This window comes from Euleptes europaea, chromosome 14, assembly GCF_029931775.1.
Source record: "Euleptes europaea isolate rEulEur1 chromosome 14, rEulEur1.hap1, whole genome shotgun sequence".
In the NCBI taxonomy this organism is placed as follows: domain Eukaryota; kingdom Metazoa; phylum Chordata; class Lepidosauria; order Squamata; family Sphaerodactylidae; genus Euleptes; species Euleptes europaea.
In genome coordinates, this window is record NC_079325.1 from 35,336,723 (window position 1) to 35,360,352 (window position 23,630).

General features: G+C 41.5%; 1 protein-coding gene across 2 annotated transcripts in view; it reads right to left on the reverse strand.

Moving 5' to 3' along the window:
• NEK6 (NIMA related kinase 6) overlaps nt 1-23,630 on the reverse strand; it is a 91,251-nt gene that overhangs the window by 38,154 nt on the left and 29,467 nt on the right. The window contains exons 2-4 of one of the 2 annotated variants that reach the window (XM_056860212.1): nt 9,458-9,577; nt 1,343-1,483; nt 521-583 (exon numbers count right to left, since the gene is read on the reverse strand). In XM_056860212.1, coding sequence (XP_056716190.1) covers nt 521-583; nt 1,343-1,483; nt 9,458-9,550 — 297 coding nt within the window. In that variant the 5' untranslated portion in view covers nt 9,551-9,577. Of the gene's footprint in view, nt 1-520; nt 584-1,342; nt 1,487-9,457; nt 9,578-23,630 lie in introns of both variants that reach the window. The other variant, XM_056860211.1, reaches the window with a different exon arrangement.

Genomic DNA, 23,630 nt, shown 5'->3' on the forward strand with positions numbered 1-23,630 from the left:
AGTCACAGCTGAATTAGGGCGACCCTGTGGGGTTTTCAAGGCAAGAGACATTTGGAGGTGGGTTGCCATTGCCTGCCTCTGCATCACAACCCTGGTATTCCTTGGAAGTCTCCCATCCAAAGTCTAGCCCGAGTCAGGGCTGAGAGTGGTGACTGGCCCAAGGTCACCCAGCAAGCTTCCGTAGCATGAGTGAGGATTTGAACCTGGATTTCCCAGGCCCTAGTCTGACACCTTAACCACTACACCATGCTGGCTCTCTACCTGAGAACAATTCATAATTTTAAACTCTAATTTGCAACAGCAACTCAAAAAGGGTGAAAAATAAGGCTAAAAAGATGGAGGATATCTACAAATAGGTATCTATTGTCATCTTGTGCACTTCAATTAAAAAAAAAAATACAAATTGAGGTGTAAGAGCTTTGCAATCAGAGCCTGTATACATCCCCCACCCATCTTTGGTTACACTAGAAGACCATAGCCTGCTCCCATTACATTATCACAGACCAGGAGAAATTCTTACCTTCAAAAGGTCTATTTCTTTAATGCAATCTTGTCTAGCCTTGGCATCCATCATTTCAAATATCTTCAAAAGGGGGAAAAATAGAGATTTAAAGCCAAGCAAGAAACATGGAAGATCCCATACTTTTCAGGTTCTAAATCACCACAATCCCTAAATTTCTCTATAATAATACCCAAGTTGTCAGAATTCTTGCGGTTTAAAATCTAAAAATACCTGTAAACAAAACAGAAAACTTATCAACAACATTTAGAAAATGAAGCTAAAATTGGTGTGTGAAATGTAGCTTGTTACTTCTTTATCAGTTTGTTGACCTCAAAAAACCCCAAAGTAAATTACAGCGTACAAATAAATGCGAATCATAAGAACATGCTGAAAACTGCTAGGGAAACTATCACTAATAATGATCTAACACTTCACATATTGCACAATTATGCTTCGCCTTTCTATTGACAAGATAAATTTTCTTCTTTTTGTGTATTTCCCACCGCCAATTAAAAGCAAAGAACATTAACATTCACTCTCAAAATCAGAGGGCAACCTGCTGTTACTGGAAATTTGAAAGACCTGATCAAGGATAGGAAAAATACTACCAGCAAAGATGATGTCAGCATAATCATGCTACTTTAAATAAAATACCTTCACCACACAGGTGGGTGGATAAAATATACTCAGAAGGTACTCCAGAACACTACCTGTGGAATATGAAATACTAAAGAATACTACACACAAGGCACAAGAGTGAGATGCATGGCAAATTCCACAAACAAAAAGATTTTTGGGAAGTTATTGTCTGAACCAATCTTTGGTCATTAAGATGCTCACCTGCACTTTCTTCAATGCTACTGGTTTTCTGTCCAGAAGGCAAGTTGCTTTGTAGACTTCACTGAATTGCCCTCGTCCAATCTTTTTTTCTATCTGAAAGTCTGCTAATGTGCAGCGATATGGATATGATGTCAAGTGCCTCTGCTTGATGGGGAAAGAAAAACAATAATGAGCAAATTATACTGAGTTAAGTAAAAACGATGCCATAGTCCCCAGATACATAGACACATACTCCCCTCTACTGCAAGACGAAACATTAGAAGCGAAAAATTATACTAAATCAGAAGTCGGCCTAAGCAGTGGTGTCCAAAAGTGGAGTGAATCAAACTCCTCCTAGCCAAAGTATTCCAGAGACACCTCCTGCTATTGTCCTCCAGAGGCCCATGGACATGTGCAGCTAACTGTGTTCAACACAACCATAGCCACTATGTGACATCAGTGTCATGGATAACAGCCTATACCTCTCCAGAAACACATCTGTTCTGTCACCAGCAGTTAGGGCATGCAGTGCACCAGGGCCTGCACCCATGTACCCTGAAGTATGCATTCTTGCTGAGGTAAGAAAAGAACTGCCAGGAGGGTGACTCCCACTGGAGCCATAGGAAACTGTGTTTTGTCCCTGTCTCCTGTCCCAATAGGAGGGATCAAGAATCAGTCAAGGATACCCTCCTCCTCTGAGTGAGACCAGTAAAATAATCTTGCATACAATCTGACTAGGCTACAGTTTAACTTTATTTATACATTTGCATATTTATACATTTTTATACAAATGCATATTTATACATTTATGCTTTACTGAAATGTCTTTCTTAAATTGTCCTTTTAAAAATGCCATTCCTGGCTCCTCTTGCGTGCTCAATATGGTGCCTTCTCAAAGAGCTCAAATTCCTCCAGCCTCTAGTGCTCAAATTCCTCACTACTAAAAATTTCAAGAGAATTTGAGTGAGAGAAGGGAGTAGTTACCATGAATAATACCATAGCCTTTTCTCCCTTGGTACTAAAATATAGACCCTGACCTGGATGGCCCAGGCTAGCCTGATCTCATCAGATCTCGAAGCTAAGCAGGGTCAGCCCTGGTTAGTATTTGGATGCGAGGCCACCAAGGAATACCAGGGTTGCTGTGCAGAGGAAGGCACTGGCAAACCACCTCTGTTAGTCTCTTGCCATGAAAACCCCAAAAGGGGTCGCCATAAGTCTGCTGCGACTTGACGGCACTTCACACACACACTCACACACACGAAAATATGGGGTTTCCCAGTGCAGCTTGTAAAAAACTTTGTTGTTTCCACAAAATAGCAGGCAATATTTGAGGCACTTCTTCCTCATCCTTTCCCCTTGAAGTATTATGTAACTCTCACACCATTCTGAAAATCCCTTGCGCTATATGCCTTATAGGCATTAGAAAGGATACTCAAAATTCCACTAATGGTATGAAGCTATGACTGCCAGGATGGAGAGGTCCTCTGAGGCAAATTCTGGACAACACTTTTTGCCACAAAGCAGGTAGTAACAGACTGTAGGCTTAAAGCTTAGATGGATAGCTGGGGTAAGCATTTCCAGCATGGTTAAGACATAATTCATCATATTTAATGTCCCAAATGTCCCAGAGTCACTCCAAAAGCACAAGAAGCAGCAACTTGTACAAATCTTGATTGACTTTTACACACACTATGACATTCTATCACCATACATCTCAACATCACAGCCAAGCATACCATGAACACAGGAATCATAAAACATACCATGAACGTAAGGTATCATAAAAGTTTGACACATGCAAATTATGAAGTCAATATTCATATGCAATTAAATATTTTAAATGAAAAGTCCTTCAGTACATTCTTCACATCTCGCTAGCAAATCAGCATGCTGGCTTTAACTCCATACAATATGGTTCAGCCACAGAAGTCGGCTTGCCAACCCCCATTAATGCTGGGTGACAACTGGACACCTCAGTTGATACACTCAGGCATCTGCCAAGATTACAGCTGCACATTTACATATGCAATGACCTAGATTTGCATTTTCTACCACCACCTATCAGACCTCATTACAACAATGGAACCAGAGAGAAGATGATAAATTTTAGCATGAACAAAAGCATATATCCAGGTCAAAACAGAACATGCCAAAATGTTCCTTACTGATTAGGGCAGTCCATTTATATTATACATAATACATTAAATATAAATATAAACCTTTTACAAAATATGCCACATATTTTACATTCAAGATGGCAGCGTCAAAAATTTTTGGAGCAGTGCAATCAGACACCAAGACTAAGAATGCCACAAGATGCACAACACAGGCATGCGATTACATGACCAAAGAATTTAATTTTCTTGCCAGCATAAACAATCTGAGGTATCCCCAGCCTGGATAGTACTATGATAGGCTGCTAATTACATGTACCAGGTGAGAACAGGCTCTTCATTGCCAAGCCAGAAGTTAAGGGGCAAGACTGAGCCACTGAGCCAATCACAGGAGCTAACTACTAAGCCACAGTGCATTCTTCACTTAGCTGATAGCAATTATGACTAGTTGGGCAACTATAGCTGCTTTTTCAAAAAAAATCCAAGCCAAATATCAAAAGCACAAGCTTTGTTAGGAATGTTTCATTTTTGTTTTTAAACAGCAAACATTTGCTCAATTAATACTTTACAATCCCATTACATGTTTAGCAACAATCTGAATTTTAATTATTCTTGTTGTCTGCTATGTTTCCCCCCCCCCCACTACCTGCAATGCATCATTAATCTTGTAGTTTGTTTCTATGCTTTTAAAGTTCATATCTGAGTGACGTTTACTGCTAACTGATTTCACCTTTAGAAGACACCTGCAATGGTATTTAGGGATATGGTAAACAGTAAATTAACAGCAGCACATTGTCCTCTATATAATCTGATGAGTATTATATCCTCTCTTATGAGTAACCCAGTGTTAAAAACTGAACTGACTATGCTTTCAGTATTGATTCTGGAATGCCAAAGATACAGATAATACAATATAAAATAACTATCATCTCTCAGATCAGAAAATCTCAAATATTCAATTTTTATTATCATCTTTAAGTTGCCTTTCCTTCAGGGAGCTTGGGAACTAACTTGTGCTCCTCCCCCTCTCATGGAGTCTAGTGTTTAAGCGTGGCTGTTTGCCCTTGTCTACCTGGCCACTCCAGCCATCTTTGGAGGCCCTGCTTTGGGTGCCCACCACCATCAGAGGAAACCTTAGAAAGGGCCTTCTCAGTTGTGGCACCAAAACTTCCTTCCCCAGGGAGATTCATCTGCATCCCCTCTATTGTTGTTTTCCACCAGCAGATGAAGATGTTTTTCTTGTTTGGTGTTCCTTCACTCACTCTTATTAGCCCACATCCAAATTTGTGTGTTTTATGTGTTTATATTACATTTCATGTGTTTTAAATGTGTGTGTGTATATATATTTATATAGATATATTTATATTTTTAAAGGTTATTAATGTCTCAAATGTTTTGCTTTAATGTTCACTGCCTTGGCAAATCTGAACTAGGTAGAAAGGTGGAACAGAAATTTTAAAAAATAAATAACTAATACTTACAATGTACCCTTTGTAGGATAGGTTAGATTGAGAAGTAGTGATTGGCCCAGGATCACCCACTGAGTTTCATGGCTGAGTAAGGATTTGAATTCAAACCTCCCAAGCCTTGTGCAGCACTCTAATCGCTATACCACACTAGCCCTAAACCAAGTATCACAGCTAATTCAAGACTCAATTGAACTTGATGTTCTGAGACACAAGTTAAATAATACATAATTTAAAAGCTGATGAAAAAGATTTTGCTATGTATTATATCATACAGGGCTGACAAGGCAGGTCAGATGTATTTATAACTCTGCTAAAGAAAAATACCAGTTTAGAGAATGAAAGCAGAGGCATGCCTGCCAGAGTAGTTTACACTACAGTTCAGTGCCAACTGCAGGCATCTGCAAGACACACCTAACCTGCTTTGTCAGCCCGGTAATGTGACTCCAACCTGCACAATTGCACAGTATGATGTTACCATGCTGAATAGGACAAATTCCCTTGCATGAATTTACCGGACTTTATGCATATTGTTTTTGCTTACCACGTTGGTTCCAAAGGTGATGTCTCTAGAATGTGGTTTTTTTAACTTGATGTGACTGCATAAATTAAGTCCTAGTATTTTCATTCATGATGATCAAACATGGCAACTGTTACTCATTTTTGCCCCTGTTCATATTCCAGATATAACTTGCTCCATTGCTCAGTTTATGGTACAGCCAGGAACTGTCTCTTGGTTTCCACTCTAAATCCACATTGTTACACTTTGAATACATCACTTATTATCCCTCCCTCGGGAGCTCTTTCAATACTTTCTCTGTCTTCTCCTCCTCTCTCATAATGAGAGCCTTCAAGATATTCAAGAGCTGCTACTTATCTTCCCTTTTCAATCTTTTCTCTGAGAGGAATAGTCCCAAATTTAAGCCTCCCTGAAGGACATGCTGTACAAACTCTTAAGGGTCTTGACTATACTTTTCTGAATAATCCCAGCTTCATTTTTTGCCTCAAGTGGAAGAGTGTAGAGACAGCCACAACACGTAAACAGAGAGCATGGGGGAGAGTGAAAAAAGTACACTCAAAAATAGTCACAGATGACAACAAAACATTGTAATGTCAGGCCACCAGGAGAACAGGGTTATTATCTACTAATTAAAGTTAACCATGCCATTTCAAATTCCAACATGCGCTCTAAAGATGCTATGAATGTATCTGCTGCATAAGAATACTTGTTCATGGAATAATTACATGGGCTCTATCCTGCCAAATGAGACTGTAATTAACCCTAATTGCTCAAAATGTAACTTGGCTAATTCAAGGAGATCAATTATTATTAAACGACTTAATATGACAAATTGCTGCATTAGGGGAGGGGGGCTGACTTCCATATAGGGTATTTCAAAGTGTCGCTGTGCACCATGTGTTTACAGGCAACTCATTGTTTTTATAAATCTCATAGCTGTGCTTCGCTTCTGCTCTTTTAATGAATTAGCTCAGCAAATTATGCCTCTATTCTCAGGCTGAACATTACTGGTTTCAGGAGACCAAAAGCTTTATCAGGTAGAACCCATACCTGATAAATTTGGCCCATTTTTAAAGGTATTTTTTAAATTAGGATATTTCAGCACACATAAACAATTTTCTCATTGTACACAAATAAACAATTGTGTATAGCCCGCTGTGGAAAAGAAGAACACTGTAGCAACAGGCTAGGTGAAATGCTTAAGGAGGAACAGTTGACTGTACCTCCCAGTTAACAGGAACTGTTGTAAAAACAAAGTTTTCTCTAGTGACACGTACTCCAATGATTAACATGCCACAAGCTTGGGCTAAAAACAGGCAATGCCATTAGATATATATTTGTGCATTCTAACTTCTGAACTGACGCCAGTCCCAATGCTGATATTGCCCAAATGTTATTGGTTATGTCCAGGAAGGAAGGTAACAGGCCCTGTACCTGAGCCATACAGAACCTTCATAACAGGGCCCAAAAGGCCTCAGTTTTGATGACAGATAATCTAGCTCTAGGGCCTTGGCCACTCTTATCAGTTGCTCTGAGTACAACTTTAAGTCCTCAGTGGGTGATATGGAGATGGATCCCTGATGGCATCAAGGAACACTTGGATTTGACTTTGCATTCTGATCAAAGCCATCCTCTGAATCCATGAATGTTCAGCAGGTGTCTCACATCAGTACTCTCTCACTGACATCGATGGGCACTTGCTGGAACTGACAGCCTGAGGCGTCACCGGGGAATGGATAAGGTGGGTAAGCCAGCTGTTGCTCCCACTGCTCCCATTGACCCTACTGAGGCATATACATGGGAAGGTAAGGGTACCAAGGGCCCTGGGGCGGGCACCAAGGCAAAGCATGCTGGGCAGGCTTTATTGAGGTGGTAGTGGTGGGGACCTCAAAAATGTCATCCTCTGAGGATTAAGGTGACTCTGGAGGTCTTGGTGATGGAGACTGCATCTGAGGGTGAGTAACTAGGTCAACTCCTCAACTAGTGTTGAGGGGATTACAAGTTTTGATGCTGGGCCAACAGAAACTGTCAATGCTGGGAGATGTCTGTGTGGCTGCTGGCACCAAGGGGAAACCAGAATGATGGCTGGCACCAAGGAAACCAGAGTGACATGTTTTGCTTTTTTTCTTAGCCTTTTTGGGAGGCAGTTCCAATGCTGCCCTTTGTGCTGACAGCAGTTCTGCTGGTCCCTTACTTCTTCCTTTTTTTTTTTAAAGAGAGCCATATTTCAGGCTTCACCATCAGGTAGGTTGAAGAAAAATAATCCTGAGATGACAAAAGCTTCAGAACGTGTCCTCTCTCCAAGGCAGCAAAGAGAGAATGGCGAGAGGAGCTATCTCCCCATCTCTGTCACATTCCTGTTTGGGCAGAAAAACTCCAGCTCAAGATGGAGGGGAGGGGGACTGCTCTTAAGAGCTTCGAATCTTCCAGAAAGCTTTAGAATGTCGTCCTCCATGTGTGGGACTGCACAGAAGCCACAAAGATTAAATTCCCATTCTTCCTTCTCCTGTGGGCCACTGGCCCCTACACACTCTGTCCCCTCCAATTCCCCCCCTCCCCCAAACCCCTGCTAGGTCTGAGCACTTCCCCCCCCCCCAAACAATATGTCTGACTTCCTACTCTCACCGGCTGCCCTTTTCATTCCCTTTCTTCTCCCCAAACCTTCCAGTGGCAACCACGCAATAATTATTTTTATTAGAGCAACAGATTCTGCAGCTATATATGTACATGCGCAACATCACTGTTCCAGTTTTATGGGTTTTTTAACTCCAACTTTTAAAAACATTTTTGGCAAGGCTACGGGTTGCAGAACAGTCTTCCCCAGTCTTTGGAGGTCACCCTTGCAAATGTTTTGATCCACACACTGAAGCCATATTTGGGAATTACGATACATGAACATGGAAGTGAAGGGGAAAAATGAGGTTAAACACCATCTTGAGACAGAACATATAGATGGAACAGGTCATGGAATGTACAGAATGAATTTATTACATTCCCTACTTATTCCGCAGGCCCCTCATCATGTACAGTAATCTGTAAAAACAGTACAACTTTTGAACAGATCAATTATTAAAATTTTCCCTTGCTATTTTATATTTTAATAACTAACTCTAGACCCACAGGGTATGTTTGTTAAAATACAAATATTTCCTCTGACTTCCCTTAGAAATATTACAATGACCTAAATGAACATGATAACAACAGGCATGATGTGTTCAATCTGATTGCAGAACATTACAGTATATCATTGTACCTTTAAGGAAAGGTAGGGTATAAATATATAAATCAGGAGTCCCCAATGTGGTACCTCTGGGCGCCATGGTGCCCGCCACCACCTTTCCTGACACCCACCATGTGTTTTTAGATAGTGGGCGGGGACATGTGGGGGTCCTGAACAAAAGTATTTTTGATTGGCCAGTGGAGATCTGACTGGCTAGACAGATTAAGATACCGTTATTTCAGCTGTAGCTGCCACCACAGAGTTGGTTTTATGCCCTCTCACTCCTCTTTCCCAGTTTTTTTTAATTACTCCTCTTCATGTGTGGCTCCACCTCCTGTGACAGCTATTTTCTGTTTGGCTCCGCCCCCCCTCTGGCAGCCATTTTGTTGTTGTGCCCACCACCCTGTGTCAGAATTCCAAAGGTGCCCACAGGCTCAAAAAGGTGGGGAACATCTGATTTAAATAATAATAAGAAGAGTTGGTTTTTATATGTCGACTTTCTCTACCACTAAAGAAATCAAACTAGCTTACAATCACCTTCCCTTCCCCACACAGGTAGGTGGGGCTGAGAGAGCTCTAAAAGAGCTGTGACTAGCCCAAAGTCACCCAGCTGGCTTCATGTGTAGGAGTGGGGAAACCAACCCGGTTCACCAGATTAGCGTCCGCAGCTCATGTGGAGGAGTGGAGAATCAAACCCAGTTCTCCAGACTAAAGTACACTGCTCCAAACCACTACACCATGCTGGCTCTCTGAATAAATAAATGTTTTCAGACAGTTTCCTAATTTTCCAGAACAAGGGTGGTGGTGGCTGCTTACCTGAGTATCATGCTGATATTCTTGACTTGCCACTTTGCAGAGTGGATTATTCTGGTCCCCTAGATGATGTGGATGATTGTGCTGTCCTTCCATGGTAACATGCCACTCTTTGCCTTCAACCTGTGTTGGAACAATAACACAATTGTGTTAAAGCCACTGAGCACAACGAGACCAATTGGAAGAGTCTTTCCCCTTTATTATGGTACATGTCAGTGAGCATCTTTACAGAAGACCTTTCCTCTGCCCACCACAGGCAGAGGTATGACACAGTCTCTGTACTCTACAAGAATACCAGGTTCCTTAGACGGGTAGCCAAAAATAAATCTTGCCACTTGCCCTCCCTCTTCACCTCCTGCACTGATTGTGGCAGTTGTGATGGCTAGTGTCAGACTGGGATCTGGGAAACCCAGATTCAAATCCCCACTCAGTTATGGGCCAGTCAGATACACTCAGCCTAACCCACCTACTAGAAACTAACCTACTAGAACATGAAGCTGAAGAGTGAGATTCAGGACAGACAAACAGAAGTATTTCTTCACACAACCTATAATTAATTTGTGGAACTCGCTGCCATAGGATGTGGCTGTGGCTACCAACTTGGAAGGCTTTAAAAGGGGAGTGGACAAATTCATGGAGGACTGGGCTATCAATGGCTACTAATCATGATAGACATCTACTACCCCATACCAGAGGTAGTATACTCTTTAAATCAGTTGCCAGGGAGCACAGACAGAATGATGCTGTTGCAGACTTTCTGTTTGTGGGCTACCTAGAGGTAGCTGGTTGGCCACTGTGTGAACAAAATGCTGGATTAGATGGGCCTTTGGTCTGATCCAGCATCGCTCTTCTTATGTTCTTACCTCATGGGGCTGATGTGAGGATAAAATGGAGGAGAGGAGAACAATGTAAGCTGTTTTGGGTTTCCATTGGGAAGAAGGCAGGGAATAGAAATAAGTAAATAAATATAAATTATGGCAGCCTGGGCATACAATACACTCATGCAGATGTGCAGCATAAGGAAATAAGGAGCTAAAACAGGTAATTGTCTTCGCACAAGGATTATCAATGGTCTCCGCTTCACCCTCTACTCAACAGTACCTTCCCAGTATTGCAGGATCTGCATGGAGTAATAGCCACCTAGGTCAGTGAGCTGTACAGAGGGAGAAGGGGATGAGATCACGCTTTCCTCCCTCTTTCAGAAGGAAAGAACTGCAGCCATCAGCATCTTCTGCTGACAGATGGCTGGATCCAACCCAAGATAAATGGGACCAAGCCACCGTCAGTCACTATCAGCAGCTGTTTGCATGGAATGGGCAGAAGTTTCCAGGCAGAGGCTGAATTACTCCACAATTTTACTGTATTGCCTAACTTATCCATGTAGGCAGACAAATGGGCTTTGTGACATTCCAGGCACAGCAAGAGAGGAAGGCATGATTAGCATGATTGATCTCAACGCAAAACATCCACATACTACTATCAAAGAAGCATAGTTTACCATTGCTCCATTACTCTCTAAAACCCTTCCCTTTGCTAGTTCAAATGTAACTACTGTACTTTAATGTACTCTCGTGTACTTTTATTCCATTTGCCAAACAATAACAATATATGCAAATTCCTGAGCCACTGACAATAAGAATAACAGAAGCTCAGCATCTTAGTTGACAATGAGAATTTCAGAAACAGTCTGTGAACTGTACATCACTTTGTATATGAAGCAAGAAATTTTTTAAAAACATTTTAAAATAAAAGTATTAGACCTCTCTCTAAGAAAAAACCTACTGAGCAAATTCTTCCTTCACCCATTTCTACAAAGGAGGGTAAATATCCTACAAGAAAGCTGAAAACTATAATGAGCCCTTGTAGAAGTGATGTTCAGTTCAAGCATATACAATATTTACAACACAGTTATAAACTGGTCATCCTATAGAAAATTCTCTGCTGCCAGAGCAACCTAGCAATGTAAGCTGAAAAGGAGGCATAATGCCTGGAGAGTCGCCATGAGTGTCTTAAGTCAACCTCACGGGCTGAGAGCTGGCGTATCTCGCCAAAAATAAAAAGGGGCATTCCAGGGCTGACAGGGCTTTGGAGGCTGCCTAAAGGTGGCCCCACCCCCAGCCTGGTGCCAGAACACCCCGGGAATGCCTCCCGGGACGCCGGCACAGCCTTTGACAGTATTCGGACACCAGCAGAAGGCTGTTGGCATCCTGGGCCGGCACTGCCACAGCAGCGCCCTGCAACCAGCATCCAGGCCTTCCTGCCGGCGTACTGGGTTGCTAACGCCATCATTAGCTGCCCGGATGCCGCTGCAGGGGGCCCGGACACCATCGCGGGGGGCCCGGATGCCGTCGCAGTGCCTTCCTGACTTCCTAAGGGTTTTCGCCCTTAGATCTCAGGAATGCATTATTAGAATTCCAGCTGCTACTTCCATAAATTTTGAAACCATGGGGAAGAAGTTCTTTCCAGCTTTTTTTTTCTAGGAAAAAACAGACATTTGGGGAAACATTGAATTATGCAATACTTACTTTCTTATGACGCCTAAAGTTATTTTACTGCTTTAACAATACAAAATGCACCATTTAGTACTTAGCGTAGTATAATTTTATAGGTGGCAGATTTATGTAACTTGGAAGTATAAATGACAAACAAAACTGCAAAACACCCAATACTTAAGAGAGCGAGAATACAGCAAACGGTTGTGCCCTATACTAATTTATGTACACGTATCTTTGGTTTTTTTGCTACCTGAGCAGTAGAACAAAATAAATGATGAAAAGCAGAATATTACAGTAAACAAAACAAAGTGTGTAATTTAGACAGAAACAGTCCCATCCAGTTATAGTAAAACTAGCAGTATATTTGGATATTGAGTTACATTTTATACCACTGAACTATTCAAAATGTATTATCATCATACATATTATAGTATATTAACTGTGGACAAAATTGGTCACAATAAATATAGCCTGGAAAATATGTCCACAGGACAAGTAAGAATTATTATTATGAAAATTATTTCATAAGAGTGTTTTTTCCACTATTCACCAAAATAAGAAGAGTCCATAGAGGATGAATAAAACCGTGGGCCTTCACGTTTCTAGGTAGGGGCAAGAAACCAGCTTATGAAGCATTCTAGTGAAATTCCATCTATAAACAATCTATGTGACTAACTATGCATGTCACTACATATTTCTTATTTTACTCATTCAGTAGAATGACATCACGTTTACTTCCCCTCCCAACCCATTCTGCCTCAGTATCATATAATGGCACATGCCAACATTCTAAGTCAATGTATTGCACTGTGTCTGCAGGAAATGTATTTGTCAAAGTAGGGGCAAAACCCTATGTTGATAACAAATGAGATTCTGATATCTTGAATTCTGCAGTTAACAGCACCAGGCTAGGCTGTCTCTATGAAAAATACATCAGAGGCAGAAAGGAAGAAACCAACTAATTGAATGAAATAGCCTAATAAATGAAGCCTGATTTGCATGGATTTTCTGTAGCCTTTAAATACCATCATTATCCACATTTTTAGATGTTGTACCTCTATGGCAGTGAGGGCGAACCTTTTAGAGAACGAGTGCCCAAACTGCAACCCAAAACCCACTTATTTATCGCAAAGTGCCAACACGGCAATTTAACCTGAATACTGAGGTTTTAGTTTAGAAAAAACAACTCATGCATTAACATCTTTTGCCTTATAAGACAAACACAATAACAGAGCTTTCAGTGATACAAACAACTTTTTATTGAAAGGTAAAAGTTTGCATTTGGCATGCTTTTGAACAATTAATGTGATTTTTGCTGTTGTGTGCATGCTGATAATTTGTCTACCCTTGGCTCATATTTTGTAAGTTTGAGAGCAACACATGCAGTACTCAGGTCATCTGTTAGTCTGTTTCTGGTGTCAGATTTGATATAATTCAAAGATGAAAACAGCTGCTCACAAGCATAAGATGATCCAAACAAAGCAAGGAAAGCAATGCCAAGTGCTTTCATTGACTTAAAATTATTGGGCAGAGAATTCCACACTTTAAGGATTTCATTTTCAGAACTAACTGTGCTGTCCTTTGTCATCCGTTCTATCTTCTCAAGTGTTTCATGCAGGTCATAGAATTTATTTTTCCAGATAGAGCTTTCTTGAAATTCTATTAGCTCCATTTCCAGATTTTCTAAATCTAACCAGTGTAGGCAGGAAAGATCAAGTTCTTCAAATATGGCTTTATCTGGAAAAATAAGAAAACACAGGGTTGTCTCCATCTTACGGAACTGTAAAAATCTGTTACTAAAATTCACCTTTGCAGCTGCTACAATGCTATAAAATTCCTTGTAGATTTCCTGATGGCTTGTAGGATTGTCTGCAAATGTTGTAGAATTTTCTAAATGCATTTTTAGATTTGGAAAATATTTCAGCTGCCCACTTTCAAGGTCTCTTTCAAAAACCTGTAGTTTTCTCTCAAATGTTTTGATATCACAAAGCATCCTTTCTGCTGTTTTCCCTACACCTTGTAGTTGTTTGTTCAGTACATTGAAGTGTTGTGTAAAATCTGTAAAAAACATTAGGTTGGTAAGCCAGGCCATATCAGTGAGCTGTGGATATTCCTGCCCTTTTTCATTCATAAACAGCCTAATTTCATCCAAGCAGGGTACAAATCTCTCCAGGACTCGTCCTCTGCTCAGCCACCGGACATTATTGTGTGTGTTAAGTGCCATCAAATCGCTTCCAACTCATGGCGACCCTATGAATGAAAGTCCTCCAAAATGTCCTATATTTGACAGCCTTGCTCAGATCCTGCGAACTGAAGGCTGTGGCTCCCTTTATTGAGTCAATCCATCTCTTGTTGGGTCTTCCTCTTTTCCTGCTGCCCTCAACTTATTAGTTAACACTAAAGAAATTGATATTCCCTTCTTGGAATAAGATGAAGTGGAGGTGTTGAACACATTTCCCATACACAGGAGGCGTGCAGACCTCGATCATCCATACAAGCTTTCATTTTCCCATTAGCAGGAGCCCAGGTTGGTTCCTATGGACAGCAGCCAATACAAAGTTCCCCCTGACAATCTCAGTACAATGAGTCCCATGTCTGTCTTGTCCTCTCATATAGCACACACAAAGGCCATAGAGAGCTGAAACCGGCACACCATTCTCACTGAGGAAGTTACCGCACTTTGTATTCCCAGCGATGTATTAAGAGTTTGAAAATGTTGCAAAAAACATCGTTTAAAAGGGTTTTTGGATACCACAGCTTATAAATGGTTGGAAGACGTCTTCACAGCTAAAGGGGCCAAACAAAGTGCGAACAGTATTTTTTAATAACGTTTTCAAACTCTTAATACATCGGTGGGAATACATAGACAGTGTGAACAGTATTTTTTATAACATTTTCAAACTCTTAATACATTGCTGGGAATACAAGTGCGGTAACCCCCCAAGACTCATTTCTTAGTATACCAAGGGGGGTGATAAGAGTCTTCATCTCTCTGCGGAAGGAATGTAAAATGACTGAATAAAGAAGTTGTTAAGTTACTGAGAACCTGGGGTGCAGACTTGTTTGTGAGAGACCAGATACAGGATAGTAAGCATCAAAATGCTCTACTGAGTTTGTGCTCATGGTAAACAACAGCAGCAGCAAAGTGTGTCTTATCTCTCCCCCCCCCCCCGGGCAGAAGTCCCCTTTAGCCTTAGGACATCTCCAGGCCTCGCCTGGAAGTTGGCAGCCCTGGCCAGACCCCCCTACACAACACTGAAGGGCTAGCAGTATGAAGGGAAGGAACCCCGGCAGTCACTGGCCAAAGGGACGAAGCCGAATGCCCCGCCTACCGCAGCAGCCCAGGAGGACCTGGCGTCATGGCCAGGAAGGAAGGAGCCAGACGCCGCGGCAACATGGTACAGGGGAGGTGGAGCACGAGAGACGATGACGCGGGAACCGCGCCGCAACAAGGTGCTCGGCCACAGCCTCACCCGTCTGAGGTGGAGACGGGCGGGGCAGAGCCGGAGAAGCGAGCAGGAGCCGAAAAACAGCTGAGCTGCGGCTGCAGCTCAGCTGAGAGGGAGGGGCCCAGACGCCATCCGGGGAGGCCTTTTGGAGCCCCGGAAGTACAGGACGGGAAGCTCAGGAGGAGGCGGACGTTGTTGCTGTGCGCCCATCCCTCTCACGCAACCGCAGCGAGCCACTCCAAGGCAGATGCGACGGCTCCTCGCGTGCCCACAGAGAGGGCTCGGCATGCCACCTCGGGCACACGTGCCATAGGTTCGCCAACACAGCTCTATGACTTTTTTGTGTGTGTGTATTCTCGTAGATGTTTTTAAAAACAAGTTTTTCAAACCCAACATTTAGAGATACAAAGTTATTTCAGAAAGGCTATAGGGGTTACACAAGGATGGTTTAATATCTGTGTACATTCCTGTGTAGGTAATATACAATTCCTATTACATCAGAGACACCAAATGGCATGTCTCAGTTATCATGTAAAACCACTGTGATTTCCCTAGTTTAACACTGACCCTCTCACAGCCATCGTACCATGACCCACCTTGTGCAAGTAGCTATGCTCAAGCAGAAACAAATTATCTTCTGAAATGAAGAAGTCACATCAGTCAGCCAAACTGGTATTCTCACTCACCATGATAGCACAGGCAACAGAGAGCAATTTGCTATGATTCTGCAAAGCCACAACAAGTATTTAGGGTTGGCTAGTATTTGTTTCAAAGCACCTTTTGCTTGCACTACTTTGTAAGGGGTAAGAACAAAATATCGGTTTTGAAAACTGATATCCATCAGCTCGCATGACACTAGCACTGATCCTTGCTGACGCCCAAGAGACATGGTGTCCTGCTCAAAACTGGCAGCTATTCTAGGATGTTGGTAACTAGCATACTATAGGTAGAATGAAACCTTGATTACTAACTGTGAAGATTCCTTCTACTCTGAGGTTAAAGGCATCTTGAAATCTTGGGTGATTCTCACTGCATGCCCAGGGAGGCAGGAAAGAATTTCCGCTTCCTGTCCCTAAGGCAGGAATTGAACCACTCAGTTTCTAATCTTACCAAGCTAGTAAGGAACAGGAAGACAGAACAGAAACTAGAAATAACGCTAAAACCGCTATCTTATAATTTGATACGTCAACGGTTAACAACTGGGAACTGAGTAACAGTGACAAAGATAAAGTAGAACGGTTAGTAAATTAGGAGAGTCAGCTGTAGCGGATGTCTGTTTTTTCTTCATCACTTCTGGATATGTTGGAAAGTAGGTGCTTTATCTCGTACATCCATTTTATCCAGTCTTTCAGGCAGGCAAGATGCCCTTCTTACTTCAGAGTAGAAGGAACCTTCACGATAAATAATCAAGGTTCCATTCTCACTCTGAGGGAAGGGCAACTTGAAATCTTGAGACCTCCTTGTCCTTGTGGAAGTAAATTCAATTAATACATGTGATAATGAACGTGGAGAGGATACATGTCAGGATGAACAGATACTGTTTGTAGGTAAGAACTTGACAGGGTGTTCTTTTATTTGGGCTTTGGCAAGATCCGTAGGTAGAGGGTGCTCTTAGTTATCAGAACCACAGTAAAGATGAGCCATGCAGCTTCCCCAACTCCCCACCTGATCAGGATTGAGACAACCAAGGATATAACTTCTTCTATTGAGACATTTTGCCTGTTGGATGCATTGGACAAACAGAGGGGGCAGTCAGTCATGGCAAAGAATTTTGTGATGCTGACCTGACAAACATTGAGTCAGCCGCGGAAAATGGGCAAAGTTAGAATAGAAACCTAAACCCCTACATTGTGGAAGGGCCAGTCTGAGGTCAGGAAGGCTCCTATGCCCCTCTCATTTTCCAAACTATGTAAAACAGAATTGTCCAAGAGAGCATTTTATACCACATATATATAACATTAATGCCACATGAGCCACAGCTTCACTCATCAGCAGGGTCTTCTGCAGATGCTAACCTGTAAATGGGCAAAATCAACAACTCTCTGTACACGTGCCTTCTCCACTGTGACTCCCATCTTATGGAATGGCCTGCCTGAGGAGCTCAGGAAAGCTCCCACTCTCCTGGCTTCCCACAAATTATGCAAAATTGAATTATTCAAGAAGACCTTTATGTACAGGTAGTAGGGTTACACTGTACGAAAAGGTTCACAAATTTACTTGGATAAATTATTAGGGAGTGTGGTCTATACTGCTGTGTATAGCTTACTGTAAATAGGATCCTATTATGTAATTTTTGCACCACTTAATGTGTCATGTTAATACTTATGATATTCTTCAGTTCTTTGTAGTGGTTCCAGACTTCTACAATCCTAAAGCATTGTTTATTGAATGTTCCCTTTTGTTGATTGTACTGACTCACTATGGTTAATCCGCCTTGAGTCCCTGTGACAAAGGCAGACTATATAGAAATAACAGAAATACATTTATTTGGTTTTTTCCTAATCAAATATTTCAGTTCAAGATTTTGATCTGATTTATGCCTGGCGGAACAGCTCAGTTTTATGGGCCCTGCGGAATTGCTTTAAGTCTTGCAGGGCCCAAAGCTCACTGGGCATAGCATTCCACCAGGCTGGGGCCAGAGTTGAAAAGGCCCTGGCCCTGGTTAAGGACAGCCAGATTTTTGCTGATATTGGGACATAAAATCTAAACATTGCCCATATGTTAATTTTGTTTACGAAGTCAGATCAATTTTTCTTCGAGAAAACCCACATCATTAGATCAACTAACTTTGATTGGGCCAATCTTGAAACCCCCTGCATCACAGTGCCCTCTGAAAGGGTGACGATCTCTGCACCATTTACTGTCAAACTACTGGAGAGCCAGCGTGGTGTAGTGGTTAAGAGCAGTGGTTTGAAGCGGTGGAGTCTGATATGGAGAACCGGGTTTGATTCCCCACTCCTCCACATGAGCGGCGGAGGCTAATCTGGTGAACTGGATTCGTTTCCCCACTCCTACACACGAAACCAGCTGGGTGACCTTGGGCAAGTCATGCTCTCTCAGCCTCACCTACCTCACAGGGTGTCTGTTGTGGGGAGGGGAAGGGAAGGTGATTATAAGCTGGTTTGAATGTTCCTTAAGTGGTAGAGAAAGTCGCCATATAAAAACCAACTCTTCTTCTTTTTCTTCTACTATGTTCCAAAGTCAAGAACAGGAAACGGAGTTGTATTTGGGAAACTCTCATATATATCTGGCAGGTACTTCTACCTCCCACCCCGATTCTACTCTATGCTGACGATGCAGTTCTCCTGTCCCGCACAAGAATTGGTTTGAAAAGATCTTTGCAAACTTTTTCTGAGTACTGCTCTAGGGAAGGTCTTAAAATAAACCATCATAAATCTAAGATTATGATCTTCACTAAGAGGAGAAAATTGCCTCTTTTTCGCTGGGTATTAGATGGCTTTGAGGTTGACCAAGTCAAGGAGTTTGTTTACCTTGGCATTCTGTTTTCCCATAACCTAAATTGGAATGCCCATCAAAAAGCAGTGTCCAACAAAATTAAACCTGGGGTTGGTGCTATTGTCAATTTTTTTCACACCAAAGGTGGCAAATATATTCCAGGGGCTATTCAGGTTTTTAACCTGAAAATTACCCCAATTATCTTCTTTGGTGTTGCCATCTGGATTACAGTCATCAATGAATCTATAGATCGTCCACTGCTTCAGTTCTTACGAAAACTCCTAAATGCCCCTCGATGTGTTGCTGGCGTTACTCTTCGTTCCGAGTTTGGCCAAATGTCACTTGAAGCTAGGGCGTGGTTGGCCGCCTTTAAACTACACCTTAAACTGTGCTTTAGCACTGAGGGGTTCCTAGCTTCTCTGAAGCATGACCCTTTTAAATCCTCATGGCAAAAAATCTTAGATGAGAAACTGGCGTTGTTGGGCTTCTCGCAAGATATGTTATTAGATCTTGGGAAAACTGAAGCTTTTGCCAAAATTAAAAAGCGCATTAAAGAGCTCGATTATAACAGCACTACTTTTCGTGCTCGTCGTGTCTGTTCATCCCAGTTCTTCGGAATACCCCCTCCACGTGGTCTGCCTGCCTATACATATTATTTAACAACTCCTCGTCTCTGTAGAGCTTTTTGCTTGACTAGATTGAATGCTAACCCTTCTATGGTAATACAGGGCAGAATTCTGAATATACCATACTCTGACAGGATCTGCCCTTGCTCTTCTGGCTCTATTGACTCATTAGCCCATGCCCTTTTGGAATGCTGCTTTTACGAGGAACTTCGATCGCACTATATTTCCCCCCTTTTAATATACAAATCCAATGCCTCTGTGACTGACATAATGCCTTTTTTACTAAGTGATAGGGACCCCAAGGCTACATTGTCAGTGGCAAGATTTGTTTCAGTCCTTATATCCCTCCAACACTAGATATATGCTGCTCAAGATCAATTGATCAAGGAGCTTCTAAGGGATAAAAGGAAAAGGAAAGGTACTTCTACCTCTGCTTTTTGCTGTCTTTGCATTTCTGTTTCTCAGTTCTAGGAAGTCCCAGGTTTGTAAAAATCTGTTTGCCCAAAGCAAACAAGAACTGCCTCTTTGCAACCTAAAGTGTGCCCTTTTGTAAACTTAAGGACTGTTTATTCTCTTTTTCTTTCAGATCACTGATATGACATAAATGACAAACAGTGCAATCCTAAGAACATTTTCCTGTTCCCACTGAATAGACTTGAGTAGGATTCTGAGTGTATTTATTCAGGACTGCTCGCCAAAGTAAGTATGTTTGGATGGGTGGGTTATTCAAGTTGTTGGGTTTTCATTCCTGAAAAGCACATCAGCATAACTAGATAATGCGCTCTAATCTCCACTACTAATACATTAAATGGTGCAAAGGAGAAAGCTTTCAGCACCATTCTTCAACAGTGCCATTTTTGGAAAATTCTGATGCTATTTTAAGGTTAAGCAGAAGCTCTGATCACCATAAACAAACCAATCTTCTTACAAACACTTACTGGTGTAACAAGATCCTAAAACAGGAATACAAACTTCACTTTAAAGATGAATGGAACCATAACTTCCAACCTGTAAGTTTGTGAAGGGGCAAGGTTTCTCCACTTCTTCCTTAAGAAGAGATGTGGAAAAAACACAGGGGGGGGTCAGTTGGAGGGGAAATCACACTGAAAATTTTTTTTATGAAACACTACGAGGACTTTTTTCAGTTTTTCCAGTGGACAAATTGGGGAAATTAGGGAAGTGCTTAAAAAAAACAACCTTATGATTTTTCCCTTTTGGAATGAATGAAGTAAACAAAAGGTTTTACTCAAACAGTGCAGTATGAAAATGTGGTATGTAAGACATCTACAGCATTAGATAATTCCTATGTAACTGGTTTAAATGTAAATAATTTTGGTAACAATCATTATGCTATAATGGTTTAATAACACATTATTGAAGATTTCAGCGTATTCAATGTTATAAACTTTAACTTGATATCTAAATATGCTTGTAGTTCTACCTATTATGACTATATGAAAGTTTCTGTACCAATTACATTTTTTTGTTTATTACTCAATTTTGTTTTCTATCTTCAACTTTTATTTTTCTCTACCTCTCAGATGGCAAAAATTAAGATACATGTGCTATGGTAGTATAGGATGCAGAAGTTACACCTTTTATCTCTCTCAGGTATTGCATATGCTTGCAATTTTTCTTATAGAAAATGAAGACATTTATATTTTTAAATTGCATCATTATGCCTAATAGTACAATTTTATAAGCTGAGTTATAAATTATGCCTTTTATGTTGTTAATTTAGTAAAAGAAATTTAAGTAAGCATTGTATAATTTCAATCTTTTCAATGATCTGGAAGAAACAATCACAACATACGACGCTGTAAAGATGATCTCCTATTCAATTACATTTATGCACTACAAGAGTGCAGAGGCTTTCAATCTGAGCATAAGGACCACTATGACAATTATTTGGAATGCATGCACATATGTGACTCTTTCCCCATCAAAAGAGTCATGTGCAAGATCTTCAGTCAATTTGCTCTTGCCAGGTTAATGTCTGCCGTGCCAGCCTCCAAAAATGTCAGGGGTTCTAAGATGAAAAGTTTTAGCATAATTTAAAATAGTGTTCAAACCAGGAATCTGGGGTTTAAATTGTAGCATCATAAACAAGGTTGCTGTATAAAAACTACCCAGACATGCTCCAGAGAAGTGTTTCCCAACCTGTGGGTCAGGACCCAAAAGTGGGTCATGAAGCCTCTGAAAGTGGGTTGCAGGCCAGCCCTCCCTAATGGCCAACACTGCCCTTGCCATTGCTCTTTCTGTCCTCTTCCTCCCTGCCAGCTTCTCACATTCTTGCTTTTCCTTCCCTTTGTGACAATGAGAAGGGACAAAGTCATCCAGCAATGAATAAATGTACAGTAGGAGCTAGAAGAAGGGGGAAAAGGCTGGAAAGAGAGGGAGCTGTTCAAGAGGACATGGAAAAACCAGAGGAGGAGAGAAAGAGGCATGTGTGTGCATGGGCTCTGTCTTGGCGCTGCTCCTCTAGCAGCTGCTCCTTCAGCAGCAACGTCTTGTCCATCCCCCTGCCTCATTGCCCTCTACCTGCTGAGGAAGATGTACTGTACTGAGCCCCTAGCTGCCAACCCCTTCACTGTCATCTGCCATCTTCATGCCATCACCTTAACCTGGTGCCCCTGAGCGTGCCTCCCCAAGCTCCACCTCTGGCCTGCCTGGCAGAAGAGGAAAAAATGACAAAAGGAGGCCCCACACTCTCAGGGGCTTGACCTTAGGGAGAGCCCTGTGAACTCTCCACTTGGAAGAGAAGAAAACTTTGTTATAATCTCTTCTTCCCACATGTGACATGGTTTATGGATGGACTTGGTTGCTGTAATAGAGACCTCTTAATTTCCCTGTTCAGACAATCAGTAATGTGTGGGTTAAATCTTTCCTCTTATCACAATGGAGGCACTCACATCTACACTATTAAGGAGGTTAAAGGTATTCAGAGTTAAGCGGATTTGAACAAACAGCTGTTGCATAGCATCTGCCCTCTCAACCATGGCGGGTCTTATGAAGTGGTAAAAAATTAAGTTTAGTCTTCTAAGTTTAGATGGAAACGAGGGGTGCTTTCACAGTTTATAACTTGCAAAAGCTACTGCACTGTAGAGGTTGAAAACTGGGCCATTTTATGTAATTTACCTGCATTACCTGTACAAAATGGTTTCACAAACTTACTTGGATAATTGATTGAGACTTGTGAGATTTACTGCTGTATATAGTGAGACCCAGAGTTGCATAGTGGTTAAGAGCGGCAGACTCTAATCTAGAGAACTAAGGGTTTGATTCTCCACTCCTCCACATGAAGCCTGCTGAGTGATCATAGTTCTCTCAGAACTCTCTCAGCCCATGTAGAGGCAGGCAATGGCAAACCACCTCTGAACATCTTTTGCCTTGAAAACCCCATGGGGTCGCCATAAGTCAGCTGTGATTGATGGCACTTTACACACACACCACCCACCCACACACACACACACACAGCATATTGTAAGTGGGATCCTATTTAGTAATTTCTGTACTGCTTAATGTGGCATGTTAATAATTAGCTATGTTTCTGTTTCTTTCTGGTGGATCCAGACTTCTAACCTCCTAATGCGTTAGTTATTGAATGTCCCATTTTGTTGATTGTACTGACTCACTATGTGTAATCCGCCTTGAGACTCTGTGAGAAAGCCGGACTATAAAGAATGTAAATAAATAAATATTGATATTTCTGTTTTGTAGAGAAAAGAATGTATGCAACCAATTGTCGCTCTCTCAGTAAGCAAAACATGTCCTTTTACTACAGATTATAGATATACACATTTGCTTCCGTAGAATAATATCTCTGTAGGAAAACCATTATATGTGCAGATGTTCTGAGAAGAACAAATTTCAGTGCATAATTTGAGCCAAGGCTTTTTACCTCTATTTTGAAAACCAAGATCTGATCCTAGAAACAATATCTTCCATGTCATACATTCGTTGGTATTTTTTCTTCACTGCCTACTGATTGATAAAGAATCAAGTAAAACATGTCCTTATACCGTATATACTCGGGTATAAGCCGACCCGAGTATAAGCCGACCCCCCAAATTTGAGGCCAGAAAAGGGAATTTCTTATTGACCCGCGTATAAGCCGAGGGTCAATAAGAAATTCCCTTTACTGGTAATG